The sequence below is a fragment of the Dermacentor albipictus genome, chromosome 3 (genome assembly GCF_038994185.2).
Source record: "Dermacentor albipictus isolate Rhodes 1998 colony chromosome 3, USDA_Dalb.pri_finalv2, whole genome shotgun sequence".
Taxonomy (NCBI): domain Eukaryota; kingdom Metazoa; phylum Arthropoda; class Arachnida; order Ixodida; family Ixodidae; genus Dermacentor; species Dermacentor albipictus.
This window is the reverse complement of record NC_091823.1, coordinates 30,576,681-30,603,421: the sequence shown is the minus strand read 5'-3', so window position 1 is coordinate 30,603,421 and position 26,741 is coordinate 30,576,681. Positions and strand designations below refer to the sequence as shown.

Genomic DNA, 26,741 nt, shown 5'->3' with positions numbered 1-26,741 from the left:
GGGTGACCACTTGTTCCTCGCTCGTTTAGTGCTCACAGGGGTGCGCATAGGAAGGATGCCACCGTGCATGCGTTTTTGTTGCTTTTTTCTTTTTAACACTCGAGAAAACTAATTGCTTCTGGTTGGCGATAAGATGTTGGTTAGCGGAAGTTTGTCACAGGTTTTGCTTTTTTGATGGCACACAACCACACAGTTTTCTTGAGTGCGCGCACCTACACAGTTCGATTACGCTATGGATGTACATACTGTTAGTGTAAGAGCAGGAACATTTGAGTGTTGTGCAATATTCTCGTGTGCGCATTTTCAAAGCCTTGAACTATGTGTATAACAATGCATCAAATTTTTTATTCTTATAAGTTTATTTCCTTTTTTTATTGTTGTTATTCATGAATGAAGAGGACATATATACTAACACAAGATATTTTTTTCTCACTTTACAGTCACCCTAGAAAAATTACGGTAAATTTTTTTCGAAATAAGTCCCTAAGAATAATTGGAATCTGTAATAAAAAAATCGACCCTGGGCGGTCGCATATGGCGAAAAAAATGACACATGCACGCAGGTCCTTGTGATCATATACGATTTCCAGCCATTAAATACTATGTGAATGAGAAAAGGCGCAAGGCTCGCGTGATTGAGAATGGTATATTGCAGCCCATCTCACATGAAAAATACGGCGCGCACAGTTTCTTATTTCGGTGCCAGGAAATCCCAAGCCAGGTCGTCGCAAGCCGCATTCACAGCTATCGCCACCCAACCTATTGCGATAAGCATCTTCACCTATCTGTTTTACAGCGCGCAGTGCCATTTGTAGCATTCTGCGTTCTTTTAGTAGATAGTCCAAAAGCGCCACCATTCCCTGCTGCATGTGGCTCGGTGTGGGCATCACATTTCGCTTTGGCGGCATCTGGCGTCGCCCACCAGCTCCATTTCGCTTCGGCTTCCTGTTGCCCTCTTAAAGCTCCACGCAATAGGAAAACAACAAAACGCATCTCGGGCCACTGAAGCACCACCAGCTCAATGCGCGTCGGCGCATTGTGCCGCGACAATCCACATGCCGTTTTGCATTACATAGATGTCAAGAATAGTTGAGCCTGTCAAATTTTTTTAGCTACTTCGGATCGTACGTTTTCCCGGTTTGCACATATTTACTCATGGATTTTTCCACAAAGTATAAACGAGGTTCTACTGTATATGCACATTGAAATCCCAAGCCCAACGAGTCTGAACAGCTCGAATGTTGCAGAAAATCTATGCTCTCCTCCTTTTAGGGCCGTGCCAGGCAGCTTCACAAGGCAGGATTTCGTTCTATAATGGATGTAGCCTGTGCCGATCCAAAGGAGCTGGCCGAGAAAGTGGGCCCTATTTCACGTAGGCAAGCCCGTCAGATTGTCGATGCAGCCAAGGTACGTAAAATGCACTTTGTCAAATAAGTAATGTTTTGTGGTGACTCCACACACTTTACACGGAAGCATCAAGTGAGAAAAGATGAGCCTCATTGCAAGAATATTAGCTTTGAGGACAGAGTTTGGTACCATGCTGAAGCCATTTGCAGCTACATAAGACACCATAAATTGTATTTCAAGGGTTCATATGGCACTACAGTAGCCGACCGATAATCCGCACATGCCGGCACCACCAATGTGCAAAGACGACCAATATTTCAGACAACCACCAGCTCTACATTTGATTATCCGAACTACCTCCGTGGCTGTAGCGTGCGCCAACTCTGCCGCCATTATCTCCTTTGCCAAGCTTGAGGAGACATCAAGTATGGCTTCAGAGATTACACGCTAGACGGTAATCTCCGAGGCCTTGTCTTGGTTGCCGCTCTACGCCTTTGAGATTTAACTGCAACTGTCGATCTTGGAGGCTTTGCCTGAATTGTGAGGTCGCATAAACATCGTGATCATCACATCCTTTTCTGGCACCCCTGTGCATGGCCGCTATCGCCATTCTATTCGTTGAGTTTGGCTTGCGGACAGCGTTCTGTGATGCTGTGCTTGTTTATTTAGTTTATGTTCCAGACAGCACTCTGCTGGCTCTAAGAAGCCTTTCTCGTGAAAATATAGATAGGCTGCGTCAAGTGGCACAAACGGTGCCCTTGCAGTCCGAATGAGCCTGACTCCGCAACTGAAAAGGCTGAACTGCCGCCTACCGCAACGAGCTCAAACGCAGACATCATTGATGACCTGCTAGGTTGCGGTATGCTGATTTCTGCTCCCATTAGATTTGAAGACTTAGCAGACCTCGACAGCATGGCTTCGTCATGTGCCGAACTGAATGATGAAATAATTGAGCAAGCTCTCCCACTGTCAAACAGTGACTCTGACTTGGGGGATAAAGTGCCATGTGCTTGAGCCTTTGGAGTCCTTGCATCAGCAAAACTCAAAACTGGCAGAAATACACGCGGACTTGGTTGCACGCAAGTGGAATGCATCGACCACTTGTTTCGTGCACAGGAGCCTTAAAACATAAATGAAGTTATCTCTTCTGGATACATTCATTTTCTCGGACATTCGATAGTTCGGACTTAGTTACATTCCCCGTGGAGCCCGAATTATTGGTCTTCGACTGTACCATAGATGCACATTATACCACACTTTTCAAGGTGGATTAATAACTCAGCATGTGGCTTGGCTCATAGGTGAATGCTAGCAAGAACTAAAATTTGAAAGCTTGTATTGACCTTTTCGTGGAGCAGTTTGCTCTGGAGGAACGAGATGGCGCTTTCGGCAGCGTGCTGCACAATACAAAGCCATTACAACTACATCTGGGTACTCAGCTGTTACATCTGCATCTGGGTACTCAGCTGTTAGAAAAACAACGGTGTTCGCCAATGCACTGTGCTCCATTCATGCTGTAAAATGTGGAGCGGTAGAGGGAAGACGTGTGCTGCAGTTTGCTGCAAACATAGTGACTGGCATATTAAGAAATGAAATTAATCTGTATGATCAAGTTCACAAACTGCTGCTACATAAGGTCTGCCTGTGTTGCCAGCCATTCGTAATGAACAGCTTTCCCCAGGGACTAAAATTTTACTCATCCACCAGCGTTGAATCACTAGCCTCCAAAGAAATTATTTCAAACCCGGAATGTTGGCAAGAGTGAGTACAGCTCGTTACAGAACTGACAAATAGAGCTGCTTCCTGGCATAGCAAGTTTCTCGCACCTTATCTACCCCAACTCATAGGCTAACTTATCAAGAATAAATCAATGGATGCACATTTTAATCAATGTGCCGAGCCATGTGACGGCAACTACACCGACAGCATACAAATGTTTAAAGCTGAATGTTTTGCAACAGACCACAGGGTCAGTCACAAGCAATAATAGAGCTTTGCTACGAGCTCTTACAAAGTACAGAACACCTATATTCCAGTCTTTTGCGCAGCAAAAGATCTATGGCAACTAAGCAAACCCGCTAGCAGTTCGGCAGAAAGGAAACAGTAGGATAGTAATCGCACTGAGGAACTTTACTGAATCATAAACATAAGCCGCTGCTTCAAAGGACGAAGAGCAAAACAAAGATTCCGATTTACAAGCAGAATGTTTCCACAGCTTGGAATGCATTACTAGGGCCGCTTTCAGTAAAAGCATTGTATACGCTTTTTGAGCCATTTGGACAAGGCGTAACGAGCTCAGAAAGTCGTTGCCAAAGCTTTGCGTCATTCACCCAGTCACCATCCACAATATTTGCCGAGCTGCACCGGGGGAGTTGTGCACAACCATTGTAAACATGGCGGTGCCCGTGGGTTCGCTGTTAAATAGGTCTGTAGGAACTACAATCTGTTCAAAGAATGAAAAAGAGTGTCGTGGCTTTGAGGACCACGTGCACTCTAGTATGTAAACAAGTTAGACATCGGAAATGAAGGTACATCATACTTACTTGCTAATCAAGCATCTGCAACAATGATCAGCTAGTAAACCTTGCTTTATTGGCAGTTCAATTCTTCAGTCTACTGGATAACTCAGTTTGGCAATGGCCAAGTGGCTGCAAGCTCGTTTCAAATATGGCCACTGCAGTACGTGATAGCCACCACACCAGCGGTTTATATAGCGTATTGTGCTCATTTTGTTTCTTGCTGTAAATAAATTACTGGTGCAGCTGCTGCTATTGAAGAAGGCAGAGGATCTCCAGGAGCAAGCTGAACAAGTTCTTCAAGGAATGGTGTGATGAAACAAAAAAAGTGGGTACAACTAAAGCAACCTTTATTGAACAGTAATAAGTATAATAATAACTTAAGTTTTCAAGAAGCACACAAACACACACACATTCACTCCAGTTTCAGCTGTCATGCACACACATTGGTGATGCCACTACTTTTGCAGGCACCCCTTGCAGAGAAATGCAGTCCAGTCAGCTGCTACCAAGCCTTTTGCCGCTGGGCAGGGTACAAAAAGAAGTCTCTTCACATGACACATCACTCCTTTCGGGGCCTCCGCCGCCGTGGCGACCGCTTTGAATCTCCAGCTCCGTCCTCTCCATCCTGAAAAGGGGGGTGACACCATCTTTTCAGGCTTTTGTCTATGTGTGCACTGAATAATTCACAGTGCTTGGTTACTTGCCACCAAAAGAAAAGGTGCAAGAGAGTAAGGACACCACTGTTATGGTACAGACATCCACACATGCGAAGCATGCTTAATGCCATTTATGTTACTACTCAGTTTTAAAAGCAATGCTTGTAAGAAGCGGTAACCAAATAATATATTCAGATCACTGCCGTGCTGCATTCGAGTGTGGATATCTGTAAAAGTTGGTATCCACATGCAAGTGTCATGTGCAAGTTTCCATTACAAGACAATTGTGCTAAACAAATCACAAGTATACATGTAATGGTAATGGTTGGGATTGTGAACAAAGTGAAGGCTGAAATGTAACTAAGAGCAGCTCACTAGTCAGACAACTTGCACCAATTGCTGATACGTGAAAGTACATATTTTCAGAAAGCAGTTGGCCACTAGTATTTATTTACGGGTACTCATAGCAACAGCAGTGCCTTTCTTTGGAAGTTGTTATCAACAGATTGATAACTGTTTTAATTATACTACAAGCACCACACATGTACGTATTAAGGCGAGGCACATAACTTTGTCTTTGTTACTGTGCCAGAAATATAGTCTATGTTGTCTGTTATTTATTTGGCTGTTACATAGTGTGACAAGAAACTATTGTACTTTGGTTGGTAATGTCCAAAATAAAGTTACTGCAAGCAGTCTTCCTGCCCCCAGCAGTATTCAGTGCTGTTCATGTCATTCGCATTTAAAGGCAGTGATGACTGGGTGTCACAAAAAGAACTTGAGATTATTTGGAAAGCGATCATTAATGTTGGTATTGTTTTGCATTTGCAAAATAACATCTTAAAAGGCATTTCTACAAATTCCTTAGACACTACATGTTTGCACAGCTGTGCAATTTTCTGATTCACTATAGTACACACACAGATAGTTCCTTTTTTTTTAAAACAAATGCAGTTTGAACAATAAGTTAAACCTCGGTACAACGAATTTCAGTATGATGGAATTCTTAATATAATGAAGTAACTTGTACATAGAACAGCATGAATTTGAACTTAAAACGAAGTTTAACTTCTGCCATGAAGGAATACAGACAATGGAAACTTCTACAAACAGAGACCCCCCCCCCCCCAAGCAGAGCAGCATCATGTTCTGTATATGGTCCTAGTGTGATAGGATCCTATCACACGCTGTGTACTTTAGGTGCGAGTGAAAGCCTGTGAGGGTGAGCAAAGAAGGATAGTGACTTGATCAGTATCATCTTCCTGCACAGGAAAGGGGTAAGGGAGGAAGCTCGCAACAACATCATCAATCTCTCGTGAGGGCTAGAGGAGGGGTAGGTTGCTGGCACCGTCTCCTTTTCTACCGTGGCCGTCTGCCGACTAGAGATGGCGTGGCATCATGTGCCGTCTCCCCTGTGCATTTCTTCGCTGGAAGTTGCATAATCTCGAGTTTTGGAGACACGAAGCAAGAGGCTGACAGAAACATGGCCGCTGCCAGCACTCTTGTTATACTGTTGTCCCATTACAGACACTATACAGCCGTGGGTGCAGAAAGGACGTTAAGGTGTGGCTTTGCTTTGTACCGTTGATGTAGACATATTAAGGCTTGAAATCGTATCTTTTGTTGCCGGCTCTTTCCAAGAGTGGTTTAGTGGTACATGCTACTCACTTTTTAACAAATTTAGCCAATGTAACATTTTGTTGCAGTTGGTCAATGATGCTGACACTTAACACCAAAGCACCAAACCTGGCACACTGCCTTTTTTTTTTTGCTGTTTCTCAAACCTACACAGGGTGTCCTCACCCTAAATAGGTAACCTAATTTCATGCTGAAATTAGGTTAGCTAAAGCTCCCTGTATAGAACCAAGAAATCACAAATTATTATTTTAAAAAAATTTGCTGATACTCTTAGCAGTTTAAGTGAGAAACTAGCTACCAAGCAGTTCAATTTCAATTGGTAATCACAGCGTATGTTGTGCATTCTATTTTATAGCTCAAGCTTGTATGCAACGAAGTGGTCTAACCACAATGTAACACCTCAATACGTGTGGCAACAAGCATCATGCGCAACACGCACCGCTCCGTCTCCTTCCTCGTTGCTGCTGGCAGTGGTCTCCTTGTCGCCAGATGCTGCATCTGGGTTGTCGGCACTCTTGGCCGCAGCAGGCTCCTCTTCCTCATCTTCTTCCTCTTCCTCGATAGGCGCAGTCACCGGTTCCTCTTCAGCTGCAGCTGGCTCAGCACTGTCCTCGGCCACAGGGGCATCGTCACTCTTCTTGTGCTGAGCAGCAGCCGCTGCCACTTTCTTGTCCTGTGATCGGTGCACCACAGCACAGCATGGAAAACGTGTTATTGGGCAAGTTGGTGCTTGCTTAGTGACATAATGTAGCGCGAAGGCAGAACCAAAAAGAATCTTAGAACCTGTGGCTGTGTGCATATGCGTCTTTCTTTGTGGTTCAGGGTGTCTACCAACCGGGAAAACCGGGAAAACCGGGAATTCTCAGGGAATTTGAACAGTCTGGAAAAACTCAGGGAAAACTCAGGGAATTTGTGCTTCCATCAGGGAAAATTAGCTGTAACTTTATTGAAAGGGAACGAAAGTCGTGTTAATGCTGGCTCCAGTAACAGAGGAATCGCAACGAATCATTATTGACGCCGTGTCATCGGCACGATGTATTGCCAGAGTAGTTAACGACCGATTTTCTAGACGCCCGATTTTTCGGACATGCCCGATAATTTGCACGGTTTTGCGGCACCACCACGTACTCCATATAGTCAATGTATATTGCCCCGACTGCAGGTCTGAAATGTCATTAATCAAAGCCGCCACCGCCGCTATTTTGATTATCTCGCCGCCTCGAACCGGCACTTTCGCAGGCAAATCCGCAAATCCGTAACCACCACCGCGGCAACGTCAGGCCTAGCTGCTTCTATGTTCGCTATTAAGCTTCTTGCCGTGCGGTGCCGTGTTTTTCATTGAAAGAATTCGCTGCTATCACCAATGGCACCGACTCCGCCTTTGTAATCCTAGCGATTGGCTTTGAAGCTCGCAGAGCACAGCGCGTTGCGTAATGCCAGTCTGCGAAAGTTAGCTTCGCCTCGGTACACTAGTGTTAAGCGGTGAAATATAACAAGCGTGGGAAGGGGCCAATTGTCGCGGGACACAGTATACATTACTTAATTACACATGCGTGCACGTCGTCTTCTGTCACAGTACAAGCCCTGATATGCCTAAAAAGCGTACTGGCAGGCCTTCAGAGCTTTTTGAGACGTGCCTGTGGTAATTTTAGCCCTTAACGGCAGTTAAAGACATGCACTAATTTTTTTCAGACTGCCCGTTTTTTCAATTTTTTTTTGCGGCCCCTCGGAAGTCCAAGAAATCAAATGTTGACTGTACAACTGACCAAGAGGATGCTTCAGATGATCCATGTGGTGAAAGCGTGGTAGAAGGAGGATGAGAACAGAAAGGACCGACACACTGAGGAATTAACGGGAAAGGAAGGGTGCCGCCACCTTTTTGAAGGAGCTTGAGCTAAAAAAACTAAGTGATGGCTGATGCTGAGACACAGGTGTCCCTCATCCAAACCGAAATAAATTGTTTATGCAGTGAAACCCAACACTGAGATGTTGTGTACGGGCTGAGAGTATGTCAGGACAGTTGAGGTTGACTTCCCAGCTGCTGAGAGAGAACCTTAGTTGTGACAAAGTTCAGGACCTCATACAGATGAGCTTGCTATCAGTTGATAGAAATAGCTGATATTAAAAAAATATTTACTTATGTATGCATCTCCTTTTCATTCGTATTTGAAAATGTTCGACTCAATTTGGAATGGGCTTTACCATTTCTTTCGCTGTGCATTTTACTAACACCTTCCTTCTGTTTTCTTTTTAAATAAAATATATATTACTCCTTACTATTCAAACTGGATTAAGTCATTTTTTTTGTTTCAGCATGCTTACTAAAGAGTGACAGCATCGGGCAACGTGGTGTCAGCCTGTCTTGATATAAAACAAAGATCTGACTCATTCAGGGAATTTCGCAAAGGTGCTCAGGGAAAACCTGGAAAACTCAGGGAATTTGGAGATGTCATCTTGGTAGACACCCTGTGGTTGTGCCCTTGTGCTACATTAAATCATGAAACACACCACAGCACACATTTTGCACTGTCCTAAGCCATCACAATGATGGAAATCTCACACTAATATATATATATATATATATATATATATATATATATATATATATATATATATATATATATATATATATATATATATATATATATATATATATATATGAAGATTTTTTTTCTTGAAATGGGTCAATTCCACCTAAATAGAATTTGAGAGAAACAAGAAAGTTGACATCAGAGCAATTATAGGATATGTTTTGCATGTCAGCTAGACATACTTTACTGCAACAAGTAACGAAAAATTATGCTGCCCATTTTACTCATTAGGATGTATTTGATGCTGTTCTGGTCAGGAAATGTTGAAAATGACTTTCAGAACAGCCTGATCTTATTTTAGTACAAAAGATGTTACAGCATTAGCAATTAGGGGCAGTGCTATGCTTCATAAACACTGGGAATATATGGAAAGAGAAATCTGCTTGTCAAGAAAGCATCGAGAGCCTCATGTGTAATGTGTGCTCATTTGAGCAGCACTGAAGGTTAACAAAATCGGGAGCACAACTTGCAAAGAGGCTGCCATAGTGCCTCGATCACATTGTGTGGTAAGCGCTCTCCTACAGGGCGAGTGGATTTGACTCACTTTGATTGGTAGACCAGCAGGATCTGGCACATATTTTATCAAAAATACGATCTCTGTACATCGTTCGTTTGCCTTAGTTGCCCCCATTTGATACTTTTTCTAGAGGAAAGTTGCCTAGTTTTTCTTGTCCTTACAGCTCTATAGTATCACATCGTTTTGGTTTGTGGATTTGGCTTACTTAAAGAAAAAGCTCCTCATATGTAATGTAACTGGCTCTGTTAAGACTCTGTAAAGGTGAACAGTCCGAGGGCCTCTGTTCCTTACAATTCAGTGAACTATTGTTAAGGCAAATCCGCACTGGAGTAAAAGCACACCACGCCAGCAACGGTAAAACGTTGCTATGGCAGTGTGGCTACATGGACTAGCGGTGCGCTGCCGCCACGGCAGTCATGTGACAGCACGATAATGTCGCCTTCTCTCTTTTTCTGTGTGTGTGTGTGTATGTAGGTGTGGGATGTTGCGCACTTTTTACTTAGTCTGCTGAAAGCTCGGCACTTTTTACATTCTTAACACAAGTAATACTGGGTAATGACGTCTTTGCCACTAAGAGCACAATCATGCTGGTCATGCCGCATTCAAAAGACAAGGAGAAAGAGGTATTGGGTGTGGCCTCCATGTCATTGTATTTAGTGTCCATCATGTCATACAGAATCGATCTCGGAGCACTATCTCCAAAAACCTTTCCGTGGAGACATCTCAGTTTGACTCACCATTGTAAAATCAATCATAAACCAAGCCAAAAAAAACAGGTGTGAGTGCGAATGAAAGTTGACATAAGTAAACGCGAGTGCAAAAACTGAGGTCCAGCTTACACCAGATGCAAATTTGAATTGACTGGTCAGGTGGGTCTGCACACACGTCACTGCTCTGCTTGGTCTCTGTCAGTGACATGCGGTAAGGGGCAAAAAAATCTGTCCAGGACTAATTTCCAAATTAAATTCTGGGGTTTTATGTGCCAAAACCATGATTATATTATGACACGCTATAGCGGGGGACTCCGGATTAATTTTGACCACCAGGGTATCTTAACGTTCCCCTAATGCACGGGACAAAGGCATTTTTTGCATTTCGCCTGTTTTGCATCGCTAAAGCTGCATCTCCCGCTGCAGCTTTAGCGATGCACAGCAGGCATTTTTCCTCTACTGTGGCGAGGACTTTCGGATAAACTTCTGGTAAGACATTCTCACAAGGAGCCTACTGTATAAATTATCCAAGGGATCAATATAGTTTTTTTTAGGCAACAAATAGCAGCACTAAGTTCATAAAATGTGCAAGTTATAGCCAAATTTGCTAACCTTCTTTTAGAACTTCAAACATCAACAGCTACAAGGTACCATAAAGAATAGCCTTTCTTTTGCATGTAAATTTGTAGGCCTGTTCCAATTGCTCGTCCTTACAACTGCTGGTAACAAGTAACTGAAATGTTTACATCACTTCACACAGTGTAAACTGTACTTCATTACATCCACATGCATGCCAAGCTGAAGATTAGCAAAACAGAAAGCGACTATCATTAGACTTGAATGCTCTAGTGTTAAGACAGACGAGGCGTCAGCGGGAAACTATAATGCAGAGCACATCTTGCAAGCAACGACCTAAGGTTCAACTGCTACGTATTCAGTTGCCTAAGATAGCACGAGCCTTGAACTAAGCGTACGTGCCAAAATAACACAAAGTAGCGAATGTGGAAACAAAATGCACTAAAACTCTGTTGATACGTTTCCATTATTTTTTTTTCTCTCTTTTGCTCTGAAACATTGGTGCCATTTAGTTTCAATAGGGTCATGTGTTTGCCTTCCCAGTTATGTCCAAAAACTGCAACTGCACAGTGCCAATGCCTGCATTACACCGACGGCATGAAAACGACACTGAAAATCATCACTTCACATGTTTTGAATAGCTTGCTTCAATAGATTCAATTTAGTGAGTTTTCAGTAGTCTTGTTTAGTTGCTATTCAATTTCGAATAGAAATTGATGTGATGGCTAACTTTTTTGCCTCTCCTGTAGTGCTGCCGCAACCATTACCACACGTTTCCACAAATCATGCGTTCTTTTCCTGTGGTCCCCTAAGAAACCTAACAGGGTGCTTATGTATAATGCATTCTAGTTAGCTCTAGCTTCTTCTTATCTCCTTAGTCCATGATAGTGCCTGCAGTATAAAGCATTCTTTTAGGGTTTGCAACCTACATACTTGCACATGCCAAGGCCACAAGCTCACCTGTGAGCTGGAACAGCAGAAGGTGATGATCAGAACTAAGGGCAGTCCCAGAACTATCACGTAGACAGCCCAGAGCCATGGGTACTTGTTGGTGTACTTGATGAGGCGCATGAACATGCCATCCTATACAAGAACCAAAGCAGCAAGAGCTCTAAGCACAAGGTGCGCCTCTAAAGCAAAGCAAGTATGATATTGTCCCATCTTTTTCTAAGCGCCACTTGTATCAACATTTTCCATGGCAGCTTCCAACACGAACTGCTAACATACAGCAACCTTCATTTTAGACTTTGTGCTGACCACTTTGTTGTCACTGATTTCAAAATGGAATAGCATTTCTTGGTTTGCATCATTCAATAAAGCACTTTGGGTCATTGATTGCCCGATTCATAAAAAAAAAAAAAATGCCAGTAATAAACAAAAATGACCGCATACCTCGCCATGGGACAAACAATCTGCCATTGTTTCACCACCTGTTGGCAACCAACTGGTACAAAGAAGCCAAGCAACAATGTTATGCGTTATTGAACAATGCAAACCAAATATTTCCATCTTTTAGCAAAACTTGAGTGAAAACAAAGCAGGAACACAAGTCTTTTTTGTTGTTTGAATAAAAATGTAGGTTAATGTATGTATAACTACTCAATCTTACTGCTGAAAGCATTCTACAAGCACTATCTTGAATTGGCTTGTTGCCGTGTGTGCAAGGTAAATGCTGATGTGCAAGGACATACACATGATAAGAATAAATAAAAGCAGCATTCATATCCGCATGCCAGTCTTCGGTGCTGCTTTCACACTGCATTACTGCGCCAACTTGTACAGCTTGCAGCTCTTGTTGAACATCTAAAAATGCAGTGCACAAGAGCCAGCCGCCTCTGCATTGCGTAACACATATGCAACCAGCCAGACAGGCTACCTCTTGCACCATGCCCCAGATGTAGTACAAGTAAAGTCCCACGGGCAGGCCAATGTAGGTCAGGTACAAGCACCAGCCAAGGCGCTGGTACTTGCGGTCACGCCTCCTGGTCGGCTGTAAAGAGCACACTCATCCACACACCACAAACTGAAGACGCTGATCAATAAGCCGACTAGCCCTCGAAGCAAACGCCACATTTGCAAGAACAATGCAAGTGATCCATCTTAACCAGCACTACATTTGACAGGAGCAAGCAAAAAAACACGAGACATGAGCTGTCCTGTGTTTGCCTTGTCCTGTCAGGGTGTCTACCAAGTTGACATTTCCAAATTCCTCGAGTGCTCTTGCAAAATTGCCTGAGTGACGCGGAACTTTGTTTCATGTCAAGTTTGGTTGGCACCATGTCAACTAATGCTGTCACATTCTAGTTAGCATGCGAAAAAATTAAAAACAAATATATTTAATCCAGTTTGAACAGTAGGGAGTAGTGTTTATTTTATTCAAAAAGAGAACAGAAGGGAGGGGCTAGTAAAGTGCACAGCGAATAAAGTGTCTTCGAAAAAAAAAAAATGGTAAAACCCATTGCAAATAGAGTCAAATGTTGTCAAATATGAATAAAAAGGAGATGCATACAGAAGCAAATATTTTTTTAATATGACTTATTTCTATCAACTGATAGCAAGCTCATTGGTATGAGGCCTGAACTTTGTCACAAGTGAGAATCTTTCAGCAGCTAGATAGTCAACTTCAACTGTCCTGACATACTGTCAGCCTGTGCACAATGCCTCAGTGTTGCGTTTCACTACATTTCGGCATCAGCCAACACTTTTTTTAGCTCAACCTCCTTCAAAGCGGCGGTGGAAACACGCTTCCTTTCCCATTCATTCGTCAATGCATAGGTCCTTTCTGTTATGTTCCTTCCACCGCGTGTTCGCCCCACGGGCCATTTGAATTGGCCAGTTGGAAGAAATGAGTGCAATGTCTTTTACTGCCCTTAAGGGCTCAAATCACCACAGGCACATCCGAAATAACTCTGAAGGCCTGCCAGTACACTTATTAGACATATCAGTCCTTGTACTGTGACAGGAGATGGCTGGTACATGCATGTATAATTAAGGAATACATACAGAGTCCCGTGGCAATTACCCCTTCCCACGCTAGTTATGCTTCACCGCGTAACGTGCCTGTACTGAGGCGAAGCTGAATTTCAACTGGCATTATGCAACGCGCCATACTTTCCAAGCATCGAAGCTATTCGCGAGGACCACAGAGACGGAGCCGGTGCCGCTGCTGACAGCGGCGAATTCTTTCACTGAAAAACACGACACAGAACGGCAAGAAGCTTAAAAGCGAGCGTCGAAGCAGCTACGCCGAGCGTTACCACAGTTACAGTGAACTCCGCAGTGGTGGCTATGGCTGCCAGCGGATCTGCATGCGAGCACCGACTCGAGGCGGCGAGATTATCATAATGGCGGCATGGTGGCTTTGATTAATGCCGTTTCGGATCTGCGGTCACGGCAAAAAGTCCGGAAAATCTGAAGGCGTCCATCTTGAGTCCGAAATTCCAGACGTTCTTATACATTGACTATGGGGTACGTGGTGGTGCCGCGAGGACGTCTGAATTACCAGGCGTCTGGATAGTCGGTCGTTGACTGCACACTGGCAACTCTTTCAGCGGACACGGCATCAGAGACAATTCGTTACGATTCCTCCCCGTTACTCGAGCCTGCACTACTGCAACTTTCGTTCCCTTTCAATCAAATTGCAATCCATTTTCTATGATAGAAGCACAAGTTCCCTGAGTATTTCCTGACTATTCAGAATCCCTGAGAATTCCTGGTTTTCCCGGTGGGTAGACACCCTGCCTCTCGAAAGTGGTGCTATTGAACATGGATTGTTGCCAACTTGCCAAATTTGCAGTCCAACTAAATGTGAGTGATGACTCGTTCCAAAAAAACTTTACAATTGCAAAGCGAGCCATAGCCATGGAATTAGGTCACTGAATTATTTAATCTAAAAGCGAAATTACAATTTAAACAACATGGAAAGCTTTCAGATGGACAAATATAGTCAACAAAGAACAAGCCATCTATAATTTCATCTGTTTAGTAAACAAAATTACGGAAGTGCCAAACTAATAAAAGCAACCAAAACAGTACTGTAGATCGATCTGGTTAGTCCCATTAACTCAATATCCCATGATGTCTACCCTACAAGCAGATACCCAGCAAAACGGGACATACCGTATCGCGATCCCCAGCTTCCTTCTTCAGGAGCCAAGTGTCGGCAGCCCACTGGTCAGCCACCACAGTGTCATCTGTGATGATAATGTTGTCGAAGAGGATTCCATCGGACATAGACCAAAGCTCGAAGCCTACAGCTGCCTGGAAGGAAAGATATTTGGAGCAATAAGCGCCATAGCAATGAATTAATTTCAAACTTTTGACCTTACTCTGTCAATGTACTTTGGATTCAAGCCTAGTTTGCCAGGTAACTATTTCTGTCCGTTCCATTGCTATGTGCTGAAGTGTAGCTTTTTTTTTTTCCAGGCCAACAGGATGAAACCAAGATGACAATAGAGAGTTTTAGATTAAGGGTACGCAAGCGTTTGGGGCCCCTTGGCACTTGGAGCCACGCATGTGCAGTACCATGGCCTCAAGCGCTAGGGGGCCCCAAACGCTTCCGCACTCCTAATATAAAACTCTGTATTGAGGGTGCTAGCCCACCCAGACACTCGCATGTGCAGCATAGCAACAAAGATGCGAGCGTGCTGCCGAAGCCAAACATTTTGGAAACACTCAAGTAATGCAGTGGCGAAGGAGAACAATGGGTACAATTAAAGATAGGCACTGCATTTTCATAAAAATAATGAAAATAAAAATAATAAGTTGTCACTTTCCCCTCTAATTTGTGCTGAGTGACTGATCACAGGTAAAATATGAAGCAGCAGCGTGATTAAGGCATTGACGAAGGTCCACCAAAGTTAGGAAATCTGGATCCTAATTAGAAAAAAAATTGAATTGTGGGGTTTAACATTCAAGCTGCATAGTGTGCTTGAGGTTGGAGGGCACCAAATTAATTTTGACCACCTGGAGCTGTGCACCCAGAGCCCATTGCATAAGTGTTTTTTGCAGTTCGCCTTCATCAGAATATGGTCACTGGGATCGGGAATCGAACCCACAACCCCACACTCAGCAGAAGAATTTCATAGTCATCGAGCTAGCACCACTAGTTTGGCCCCCAATGTACATCGTACGGTGTAAATTGCATAATCAATTTATGGTTCTGCCATTTCCATAACTCTTGCACTCCATCAAAGATGAACTCACAATAGCTGTCATCCGGAAAGGGTTCTGGTCCTCAAAGAAGTTGGGGTTGGGGATCTTGCGTGGTTTCCACTTGCCCTTGTAGTTAGGGTTGTCAATAAGTGGAGCCCTCCACTTGCCCTTGTAGCGCGGGTTGCTAATCATAGGTGGCTTCCACTCTCCGCAACCAACAGCTTCGCACTTGGGGTTGTTGACCAGTGGTGGCTCCCAGTCACCGTCCATGTCGTCATCCCAGTCCTAAGTGAGAAAAAGAGGCACCGCAGGGTGAGCACTACTGCACCTACAGGCAACACGCAGAAAGGAGTGCTATGTGCACACACTTGCATTTAATTGCAAGGTTAAGCTGTAAGCGAATATGAAGTACAGCCAAAGTGACAGATAAGTGCTCTGATATGTTCAAAGTGCCACTTTTACAAAGAACAGAACAGCTCCCAGGTAGTTGTAGTATGTCTAGTTCATAATTAGTAAATAAAATGCAGTCATGGTTCCCATGTCAAAATTAAGAAAATTTTGTCAAGTTCTAGCAAACGGCTGATCGAGGTAATTTCTTAGTGCTGCTCCACCAGTGCTGTTTGGAATGCTCTCACTGTTGAGGCCTCGGACTAAAAATGCACAGCAGCATCTTGTAGAATATGACCTCCAACAATGCTGGTTTAGCTATGCAAGAGCCATTCATTGTATGCAATTTCATTGCAGCTTTTTCATTCAAAATGCCTACTCTCTGACTAAATTACTTCATACACCCTGGAATAAAGCTAAGATTATGAGGCTTCTGGAAGGGTAATCTAATAATCTAGGTTGAATCAATGTTTGCCTTTAGTATTCCCTTAATCCTTTAAGATGCTTTTCTGTGGACAACTGTGTGCATTGTGTATTTCAAAATTTTTATATCGATAAGCCCTCCTCTAAGAGTGGTGTCCAGCTCATTCATAAATCTTTTGTGACATGTACGGGTTTCAGCATTTTTTCAGCATTTGAAAGCAAATAACAGTGCAAACTGGGCATGACAGCTCGCTGAATAGCCGAAATCATAGACAGTTGTTTACACAAGTTTTCCAGATGACTATGCCACAATGAAGTTTTTTTCTAAACGTAGCTTTCTTTGCCTACTATCCTGGGTACTGCGTCCTTTGGTGCTGTCTCGGTGATGAAACTGGTTTATCCCTTCAGGTGCCAATTAATAATACTGTTTGTTAACAATTGAGTTCTGACAGATTTACTGCTTTGTCATCATCAGTAAACATGGGCAGCAACAGAACAGGTTAGAAATCATGAATTTTCTCTGAGCTTTGTCGCATCTGCACATATAGACTTGACACCTAGACTCCCAAAAATAATTGAGATGCAGAGACATTGACTATTGCAGATGCAATTTTGCTTGCCAAACTGAGCCATGTCAGTATAAATTCACAAGTGGAAATTGCTGCAATCAAAAACAACAAAAGCAGATAGCCAACTACATGTTGACGTACTGTTGTTGAAGAAAACATGCCACATGTCACAGAACCAGAATAGAATAAATTCTGTACATATAACGCCAGCTCATATGAATCTCCAAGCACAATGGCTTCTTTGATTTTCTATAGGTGGCTACGCCATTTTTGGCCAGATTGTTACGAGCCCATTCTTGGCCAATCCTCCAGAATGGGTACCTGCCACTATGACACAAGGGGTCTCGAATCCTTGAATCTATTATCATATGCGTCATACTTCTCTGCACGTGCGCCTATCATCACCATTCTTCCTTCGATAATCGTCACACGTCACCTTGGCCATAGTGACACAGATGTGCCGACAATATTGTGTGCATTGCATTAAGTTGTATAGCATTCAATGAACCGCTTCACTAATGCTTCACTTCACATAGATGCCTACATGCACATTGGATCTGCATTTCCTGTTTTTCCTTGCTACTTTAACAAGTGCAACAAAAATAAAGGACTGCAGCAGCACTCTTGGTCTCCCAAAGTAAATTTGCAGCCACTGTGATGCTATGTATGCAAAAATGCTTAAGGGTCTCAGCAATACAAACAAACAACTGTGATGCATAGATCATGTGATGACGATTGTGGCAGCAAAATGTTACACCATTACAGGGTGCAACAACAGCTGAAAATCCAATGGAAGCCTGGTGCCTTATTCTTAAACCAGCTTCTCTTTTTGCCAGCACAGAAAATATCACTAGACCTAAGAACTTTAAAATTTGAACCCAATGAATTCTAAAATTTGGTTAAATAATAAAAACTGTTCACATATTCAAGATTATGACTTTTTTTTAATGTCTGCTGACCTTGTTTTGGAGGGACATTGTAAACGCACTCTGCTCTAAGTTTCAGATAAAGTCATCTGTGCCAGTGGCAGAGGTTTATGGTGCCACAAGGATTCAGATTCATGAAGTTCTTTCATGAAACATCCCTGCAATGGCACCCAAAATTTTACACTATATGTTTATAGAGAGGGTAGCGATGCTACAGGTAGGTCTAAATAATCAAGGGGGTTCAAAAATCAGGGAGCGAACTCAGTCAGGATCTGCATTCATGTCGTTTTGACATTAGTTTTGCCGATATTTGGATGCAAATAAAAAAACCATGAGAACTGTTAATATTGTGAAAATCGTAAAGAAGCCACACAGAAATCTGGAATTTTAAGACAAAGTTGTAAAAGAAAAAAAAAATATCAGTTGCACGCAACGGCAAAAAAAAAGAAAAAAAGGAAGAAGAAGAAGAAGAAAAAATGCTACGCAAACATCATATGGGCCTTCAGATCTGATATTAGAGAACGCACGGGAGGAATACCATTTGTATGCACTGGGCTCTCCCAGTGCCCATTTTGTCTTAAAGCTTGTCTTAAAACTGTCTTAAAATTCCCGATGAGACAGTTTCCGACTGCGGTGAAAGTGCAGATTGACCCCTTGCACCATCAACATCACCTCACATTACAATTACCTTTATGTCTACTATTACTAAAGCCTTAAAAAATTATTGCGGTAGAATTCTTCCTCAATAGAGCTTTACAACTTCCAATGTATAACAAGAGACAAAAGCAGGGAGGTTAACCTGAAGTGGTTTTGGTTGACTACCTTTCATGGAGGGAAGGTGTTATAATGAGTAAGAGAGCAGCAGAAGAGAAGTAAACCGCACACACAAGCCAGCTGCAGTAATGGTAGCAGGCAACATTCTTCAAGTACTACAGCGCAGACATAGCACTGTGCACAATTTTAATGGGGCCTGGTGAGGGGCCCTTTAAAAGCTGTCTGAATGCATCTATGGGTGTCTCACCTTGGGCCGTTCAGCCGTTGCATCCGGCACCAGCTTAGGTTCATCATCCAGCCAGCCAACAGGCTTCTTGGCGTCTGGGTCAGGGATTTCCCGAGGTGCATCCTCGTCCCAGTCATCGGGCTTGACTGCGTTTGGGTCGGGCACTTTCTCACGCTCATCCCAGTCTTCTGGTCGTTTATCGTTAGGGTCTTCCACTTCCTTGGGAGGGTTCACAGGTGGCTCAAAGTCTTCCAGGAGGCTTCCCTTGACTTCGCTTCGCTGGTCCACAAGAATCTCAAACCGGTTGTCAGGTGACAGCACTGCAAACACCACAGCCAACATTCTTTTTTTCCAGTACAGCAATGCCACAACAGCCTATTTACCACTGCTTGAAGCACATTTGAATGCTTGAAAACACTGTGGAAAGTGTTAGCTCCTGATAAACCTAACCATGCTGACTAATAGTGCTTGTAACTTTGGTTCATTGCCTATGCCAGGGATTTTAGCCGTTTTTGTAGAACATGCAAGATAGTTTTAAAAGGTGCACAAATGTAAAAACAATTTATCATATGAATGGCTTGCTATTTGATTTGCATTTGATTAGAGAATTCAGTATTTGAAATTGCTGAATATTTGTTTCATTCAAATATGTAAAAGAGAACACTTATTGGAGACTCAAAGGAGTGAGAACGTTGCAAGTGAGGACAGTTCTGAAAGACCAGGCCTCGGGGAATTTGTGGTCGCTGCACACGGGCATCAGTTCTTGAGTGAGCTCCTCAAGCAGATAAGTTCTGCTCAATAACGTTCAGTCATATGCGAATATGTTGCCTCACTTTAGGAAAAGCAATTAATTATTTGGTAATTCTTACAATGTTTCTGTACATTTAAAACAATGTGCGACGGAGTAGTATTGCACTTCCATCCTTGGAAAGTTCAAGTAGTGAAATTTGGAAATTTCACTACTTGAACAACCCTATTATTTAAGAGGTCCTCATGAAGCATTAAAAAAAAGACCAAAGCCACATTTTGTTTGACAGGTTGAACACAATATACAGCCTGAACGGCAGTTTTTATTGCGTTCTACTGTTCGGACTACCAAGCACATAGCCAAATAAAATTCAGTCACCTGTAATATGTCCCTTTCTTTTAAGAGCACGAACTACACTCTCAATGAAATGCTAAAGCAGAGCAAAGTTGCCACTAATCCAATTAACGATGGGTACGTCCATCACTAACCATAGTATGTGGGCCTATTTTACGAACCTCCTCCAGCATATGATGTAGACAAGAGCGACCCCGTTATCGTCATATACAACCTGTTATCATTATATATGGTACCATAAGTTGATTGCACTGTGTTGCACTTCGGATATGCTCAGGAAGGCCTAATATTGAGACACACTTTCTAGATCCTTCTCCAGAAGGGATAGTGAATGGAAAACTTCTCTTTAGCGAACGTCTATGACATCAATGTTAAAAGCATACCAGACCGCTCCACATCAACACAAAAATGGTCTGCATGTACTGAAGTAGCTGCTTAGTTTTCTCTGTTTTAACATTGCATATACTCTCAATTGCCTCAAAGGAATCTTGGGGAGCTAAAATTCATGTCACTAGTACAAATGCATTAGCACTGTTATGAAAAAATTAGAAAAGGATACACAAAAACAGAACAGCAATAGCAAAAAACTATGATGCAGGAGAAGTTTAATATACTTGATTACTGATTCGTTGCGTGATGCATTCTGGGCCATGCTTTAACTTTTGTTCAGTTTTCACTTGTCCAAAACAGTGTACCGGTGCAAGAGAAGTACTGCTGCACTTGCCTAATGTGAACAGGTGGGGCTTCTTGTCCTTGAAGATTTCGTCAAACTTTGACACGCTCTTGGACTTCTTCCAATGCTTCTCTTCGTAGCTGCCGTTCCGGGGGTTGCGATGGCGGAAGATAAAATGCAGCTGCAGATGGACGCAAGCACAGATTAGTGGTTGAAAAGATGTAACAGGGCTAAATAGCCAAGAAAAAGAAAGTACACTGCAAAACCCAACATTTCTGCTACACAAATATCTCAGAAAAATGACAGGTTGAATTATCACAGCTAACAAACTTTACTGTTTTTCTGGCATGTCTTGTAAGATTCAGCTGATCTGTCCTTGAGTTCTACAAGACTTGAGAAGTGCTAGTCTCACGTAACACAGCCACTGCAGTAACATGCTCACTGAATTGCGGTGCACAGTTTCTTATAAGCCAACTATTTTCCATTAGAGATTCAAAATTATTTGTTTTCCATTAGCTTACGAAATAACGAAGTCAGCAGTAATGTAATTGTAGCAGTCAAAATTTCAATGCTGTCCTTAATTTCTTTATGTTGTATAGTAATTGAAAAATCTGCAAAAACTAAGGGCAATGAAAGTGAAGGGTTTTACATACTGTGCAGTCAGTTTAAGTCCCAACATAGAGTTGGTCATCATTGGTATGACTTGCACTTTTGGATGCATTGTTATCTAGCTTTACGACTCTGAGGAACTGCGCAAGTACATTTACCTGATGATCAGAACCACACTTGTCTGGTCCAAACATGATAGTGTATGGGGACTTGTCATTGAACTGCTTCAGGTCCTTGTTCTCGTCCAGGTCAGAAAGGAGTTTCAAATAGGCTCCACCACAATCTTGCCCTTCCTGGAACTGCACTTCATACCTGGAGTGCAATGTCAAGTGAATAAGCACTGGGTGTAGTAATGCAATGCCATATACAGCATCATTTTCGTACATTTTGAATGGCCAGAAAATTAGTTTTTTTTAGGAAATATAGAAAAAAATTGGAAATAAATGGTTTCACACAGTCCACTAAAAATATTTGTAGCAGGGCAATTCTCCATGCTTACAGGTAAAGAATAGGAAAAGGCTGTCAATATATATTTTATTTGCTTGACTAAAAAGACCGATTAAGCACGTCTGCTGCAGTCAGCGCGACATTGAGACGAATTTTCCACGAATACAGTGCAACTGTTTCAAAACACATGCAAACAAGCAAAACGCTAAAAACAATGCACAGATCAACTGCACCATTTCTTTGACCTTTTGGTCTTCTTTCTGCACAAAATTTTTTAAACATGAAGTTCTTACTTTTTGGGGCTGGAAATTTTGGCCATTACTTCAGGTGCGCAAGAAAAAAAACCTAAGAAAACATTTTCTTTTTCAACGTCTTTTTTTTTTCTCTACGTTTCTTTCAGCAAGTTCTTTTTTCTCGACCATTCGTATTTAACCTGAACCCCATATAGTCAACTATATTGATTGTATAGGGTTTCAGACTTCCAACAAAAGTTTACCAAGCATAGCATTCACCAAACAGATGCTACCTGTCATGTAACTACGTAAAACTGCATATGTTAAAAGTGAGAGTAAACCCAGATTCAGTAATCGCTACACTCACTGAAGGACAAAGGGTTTGTGGTCGAAGGCAAATGGCTTGCTCAACTTTGCAGCAATGGCATGGTGATGTGCTTTGGACTGTAAAAGAACATCAGAACTTTATCTCCATGAACCAAAACAACTCACTGATCTAATTCTGTCATTTAGTGAGACAACACAGGCCAAACTACAGTGCCTACCTTGAGAACAAGGCCCAAGTCTCCTCTCAGGTGGCTTTTGGAAGACGCTTCCACTTCCCATTTACCTGAAAACATTACAAGTTGCTTCAGGTTGCTAAGGATTCTCACTAAATTCATGGAGAAGTCCCCTTTACGTCACCCAAATTGCTAATAACTTTTTTTTCCTTCTGACAGAAGATCTGCGTTCTGAAAAATAACTTTCCAAGTCCTTTTTTGACCTCCATCTCAAGCTATTAATATAAATTTGACACCCACAAAATATTCAGCATACTCAGCATTTACATAAATAAAATTGCATCTTTTTTTTGTGTTGCATAGTGGTTCAAATTTACTGAAAGGAATGTTGTACACTGTGGATAACAAAAACGTCCTCATGAGGTCCCCTCCGTCCCTGCACAATTTTTTCATATGTGTATCACACAATAACAGCTAGACAGAATTATGTGCAACCTTGCCAAATGTAATGGCTTTTTTTCATCTCAATATGTACAGCCAGATGCAGATGGAACATAAACTCGAGAGACCAAAACACGGTGAGAGATGGCCAAGGCAAGACAGCCTGTCCATTGCTTCCCCTTTTTCACTCCTGCCCTGTCAAGACTGTACAAGACATACAGCAACAATTTAATGACCTGCAATCACACAGTTATGGCTTTGTGTCACGAACTAAAAGTTTGCTTGAAATTGATAAATAAGACAGAAAACATGGCAAAGTTCAAACTAATCCTGCATACACCAGACATCTGCTACAAGCAAGTAAACTCGTACAGCAAAAGCTGCAGCAGGTGGGTCATATCAGACTTGAAAAAGCAAAATTTCCACGCACCATCATATTTAGCTACACTTTCTTCTGCTCCATCCTTTTTCGCTTCAGAAACCACCCACCTGGAATACAGGTTCAAAAACAGAAAAGGACCAGCATTAATATGGTACTATGGGGGCACAGTTATGCAGAATAAGTGGGCAACATGCAATGTCTGTACGAAACAACAAAATCACCTAATGTGCATTATGGCACCATGGTTAGGAACAGCTAAACATCAGAGGCACATGACCATGGGTCATATCAATGAAGTTGTGCATTTGCTTCATTGACAAGCCTCCCAACTACACTCTCGCAATGACGAGATGACTTGCATATACATGACGTGTATATAATTTAATGAATTTAATGAATCTTTATTAAATTACGGTGCTTGTCTGGCTTCAAAATCTCAGTACCTCGCGGGCCGTTGCAACTGGTTTGCAGTATTGTGCTGGTCATTCAAACTTGAAGAGGGTCGACTGCAATGGTTGAACTAATTAACACAGGGGGCACCGTACCATTGCAATATGTTATTTGCGGTACCTACCACGGTACCTCATAGAAGTACCATGGCACTCATAGGAAGGCGCAGCGAGGCGAGCAGCAAACGTACTACATAGTACTGAAGAAAGACAAAAAAAAGGTTCGCTCACCGTTCTTTGAATGCGTCGATATCATCGAAATGTTCTGCAATGTGAGCAAATCCTACAGGTTTTGGAATGTTATAAACGATGGCTTGAGATGGCTCGGTCTTTGGCGCAGGCTAAGAGGAAAAAGAACGTCGACCAACATGATTTATTTCTATCCGGTCGCGCTAACAAGATTAGGCGCCTGCCACAAATAAGAGAAAGGGAGAAGCAAACAAAATAAAAAGCGTTGTCTACCTTTTTCTCCTCTGGGGCGCCAAGCGATCCCGGCAGGGCAAGGATGATCAAGAGCGCGCAGCCTAAATACATCACCTGCAAAATCGAAGCAACGAAAGTTAAACAAAACTACTAACAAGTGAACTTTTTTGTTTAAATGATTGGTTACAACAGACGTATTACAACTCATGCTTTAAAAAAGAACCAATGGAAGTAGGGATAGATAGTAGAGTCGCAAAGGCATCTGAAAGACGAAGTTCCAGCGTGGTACCGGTTAATTAGAGCCACTTACGAGCAATCGATTACACCGGAAACCGGGTTGTACAGTAATCGCAGTAAATTGACGCGACGCTCGCCGATGGCTGTTGGGCGCGGACAGAGCGCCGTCGCTAGGGCTGGTCGTCGACCGCGTTCAGCGAAGGCGTTCTGCGTGGCCGGCTTACCTGACGTTCGCGCGAACACCTCATCCCAGTAGCAGGTAAATGCATCTCAATCTCTCATCGCCGGCTCGACCACGCCGATTCCAGAGTATTCGCTGTTTCGTGGAGGGATCCTATTGGGCGCTCGGTGAATACGAAACGGCGACGGTTGTTAGTGGTGGGGTCATACGCCAAATTTACGCTATGCACTGACGCAAGGGGCAGTGCAGTCAACAGCGTGGTAAACATTTGGTTTCGTTTACGCAAAGTACACGGACTGTGATTTTGCCGGAGGCACGATAGTCGTAGAAGAGTCGGTTGCTGGGGCTGTTGGTACATACTTTTGGAAACGATGGAACCCAGCCTTTAAGACGCAAACACTAGGAGAGAAGTAGACAGACACGTGTGTCCGTCTACTCGTTTATCTTTATCTCGTTTATCGTTTCTAATACGATAGTCGTATTGCAAATTATACAAAACTTTTCTTGGTTTCAAAAGTTATTAGTTCCTTAAGTGTGTAATACGTGCAAGAACTTGCACGCGAACCTTTTTTTAAAAGCAAGCTTTCGTCTCGTTTTCTTCGCGCTGGTAATTAAAAGTTTGCTTCAAGATCATGAACCATCTAACTCGCACCTGAGCCCTGCTAAACCTTTGTTTATTAAGCGCAACAGGAAGGCGTCTACAAAGTCGCTTGAAAGCAAACAGGCAAACGGCTCGTCAAAAATAAGGACGAAGCTAATTTTTCTGCTATTTGCTTTTATAAGCCCTCACCATTCAGATTTCGTAGGCTTCAATGCCGTTCGTTTAAACTATTTTGACAGTTAAAGAGGTCCTGAAACGATCCTGACGATTCTGTACAAACTCACTGAGTCGTTAGGGTAGGCCTTTCTGATATTTAAGTGACACAGAACCACTCCGCATAACTCATGTAATTTACTGTAAGGTTTAAAAATGTGCATCGCTACCGATCGCAGCGGCGCTGTTCCCATAATTTTTCAGCAGCTCTGTCAACTGCAACGTCAATTGACGTATCTACGTCAATCTACGTACGTATAGTTAGCGCAATTGTCGTAAGTTGGGCAGGCTGTTCGATTGGATGCTCACGTTTCGTCCACTCATGTTGTCATGGGATATGTCCCTTCTCCCATGCCAATTGCCCATGCACACGCACAAAACATCTTCGCCCTCGCGCCAAGAACGAATAGCCCGCGTCAGCTCGCGTTAGATTTTGGATTAAGCGACTATATTTGTACTTGTTGGAGGAAAAAAAGAGAGTATTGCTAGCCGCTCTGGCGATGGATAACACCCGAACATTACCCAGAATGGGAGGGTGCAATGTGATGAGGAAGAGAGAGAGAGAGAGAAAAAAAACTTTATTTGGTTCCTTCAAGGATTTAGCGTCTCGAGCTCTCGGTCGTCATCTTGGGCGCCGGCGACTTGGAGCCTCTTCCGGCAAGGGTGGGCTCCTATTCCAGGGCTCCACTGAGCCTAGCTACCTCACTAGCGTGCTGCACTAAGGCCCTTTGGGCCGTGAGCTCGCAGCTGGTAAGCCGACTCTCCCATTACTCCGCACTCGGGTTATTGTGTTGGTGGAATGATTGATTTTGTTTACATTCCCATGTGACGTGGCCGGGTGTGGCCCCGCACCATGGGCAGGTGTCTCTGTATTGTGTTGGGTACATTTTGTTTAGCATGTATAAATTTGGGAAGGAGTTTGTATGAGGGAACAGAATTCGAGAAAGAACAGATGTGGGGAGCAAAACAAGTATACAGGCCTGGCCTAGGTATTTATAATAATTACAATATTTATTATTGTGAACATTAGGGCAATTTACTCAGGCATCTTACCTCCCGTGTAGGGGACAGTAAAACTTTATAGCAATATTCCAGAAACTTTCGTGGGCCTTAGCTTCGCTCACGGCTGGTGTCAAGGCGTTTTCGAAGTGAACACTAAAGTCCATCCGCGTCGCTGCGCCCGTATGACTATGACAGGCTCATATTGATTACGGGAGCGTAGGAAAAAAAAAAAAAA

At 42.9% G+C, this 26,741-nt stretch overlaps 2 protein-coding genes across 3 annotated transcripts in view; one reads left to right on the top strand and one right to left on the bottom strand.

The window, feature by feature from the left end:
- The window catches only part of mus301 (mutagen-sensitive 301), a 50,995-nt gene extending 46,783 nt beyond the window's left edge, over window positions 1–4,212 (top strand). The window contains exons 18-19 of the mRNA XM_065441727.1: window positions 1,273–1,407; window positions 4,110–4,212. Of these exons, the coding sequence (XP_065297799.1) occupies window positions 1,273–1,407; window positions 4,110–4,178 (204 nt within the window). The 3' untranslated portion in view covers window positions 4,179–4,212. The remainder of the gene's footprint in view (window positions 1–1,272; window positions 1,408–4,109) is intronic.
- Window positions 4,197–24,891, bottom strand: LOC135909694 (calnexin-like). 2 transcript variants are annotated; one of them, XM_065441728.1, is made up of 14 exons: window positions 24,734–24,891; window positions 24,312–24,386; window positions 24,081–24,190; window positions 23,449–23,507; window positions 22,623–22,687; window positions 22,445–22,521; window positions 21,556–21,709; window positions 20,840–20,969; window positions 19,035–19,333; window positions 15,760–15,993; window positions 14,674–14,814; window positions 11,515–11,637; window positions 6,600–6,833; window positions 4,197–4,491 (listed from the first exon to the last, which is right to left on the bottom strand). In XM_065441728.1, exons 1-14 carry the CDS (start codon window positions 24,776–24,778, stop codon window positions 4,426–4,428), a joined length of 1,812 nt encoding a protein of 603 aa, XP_065297800.1. In that variant the 5' UTR covers window positions 24,779–24,891; the 3' UTR covers window positions 4,197–4,425. The 2 variants fall into 2 exon arrangements, with proteins under 2 accessions (XP_065297800.1, XP_065297801.1); XM_065441729.1 differs by lacking the exon at window positions 24,734–24,891 and adding an exon at window positions 24,583–24,727.
- Window positions 24,892–26,741: the final 1,850 nt, after the last annotated feature.

Bases quoted from the DNA above. Each gene is read 5' to 3' on its own strand.
- LOC135909694 (XM_065441728.1), bottom strand. From the start codon at position 24,778: ATGCATTTACCTGCTACTGGGATGAGGTGTTCGCGCGAACGTCAG. The intron at 20,970-21,555 runs GTAAATGTACTT...GTCCATCTGCAG, and splicing joins AGTGTGGTTCTGATCATCAG to CTGCATTTTATCTTCCGCCA. The intron at 4,492-6,599 runs GTGCGTGTTGCG...CCCCCTTTTCAG, and splicing joins ACGAGGAAGGAGACGGAGCG to GATGGAGAGGACGGAGCTGG.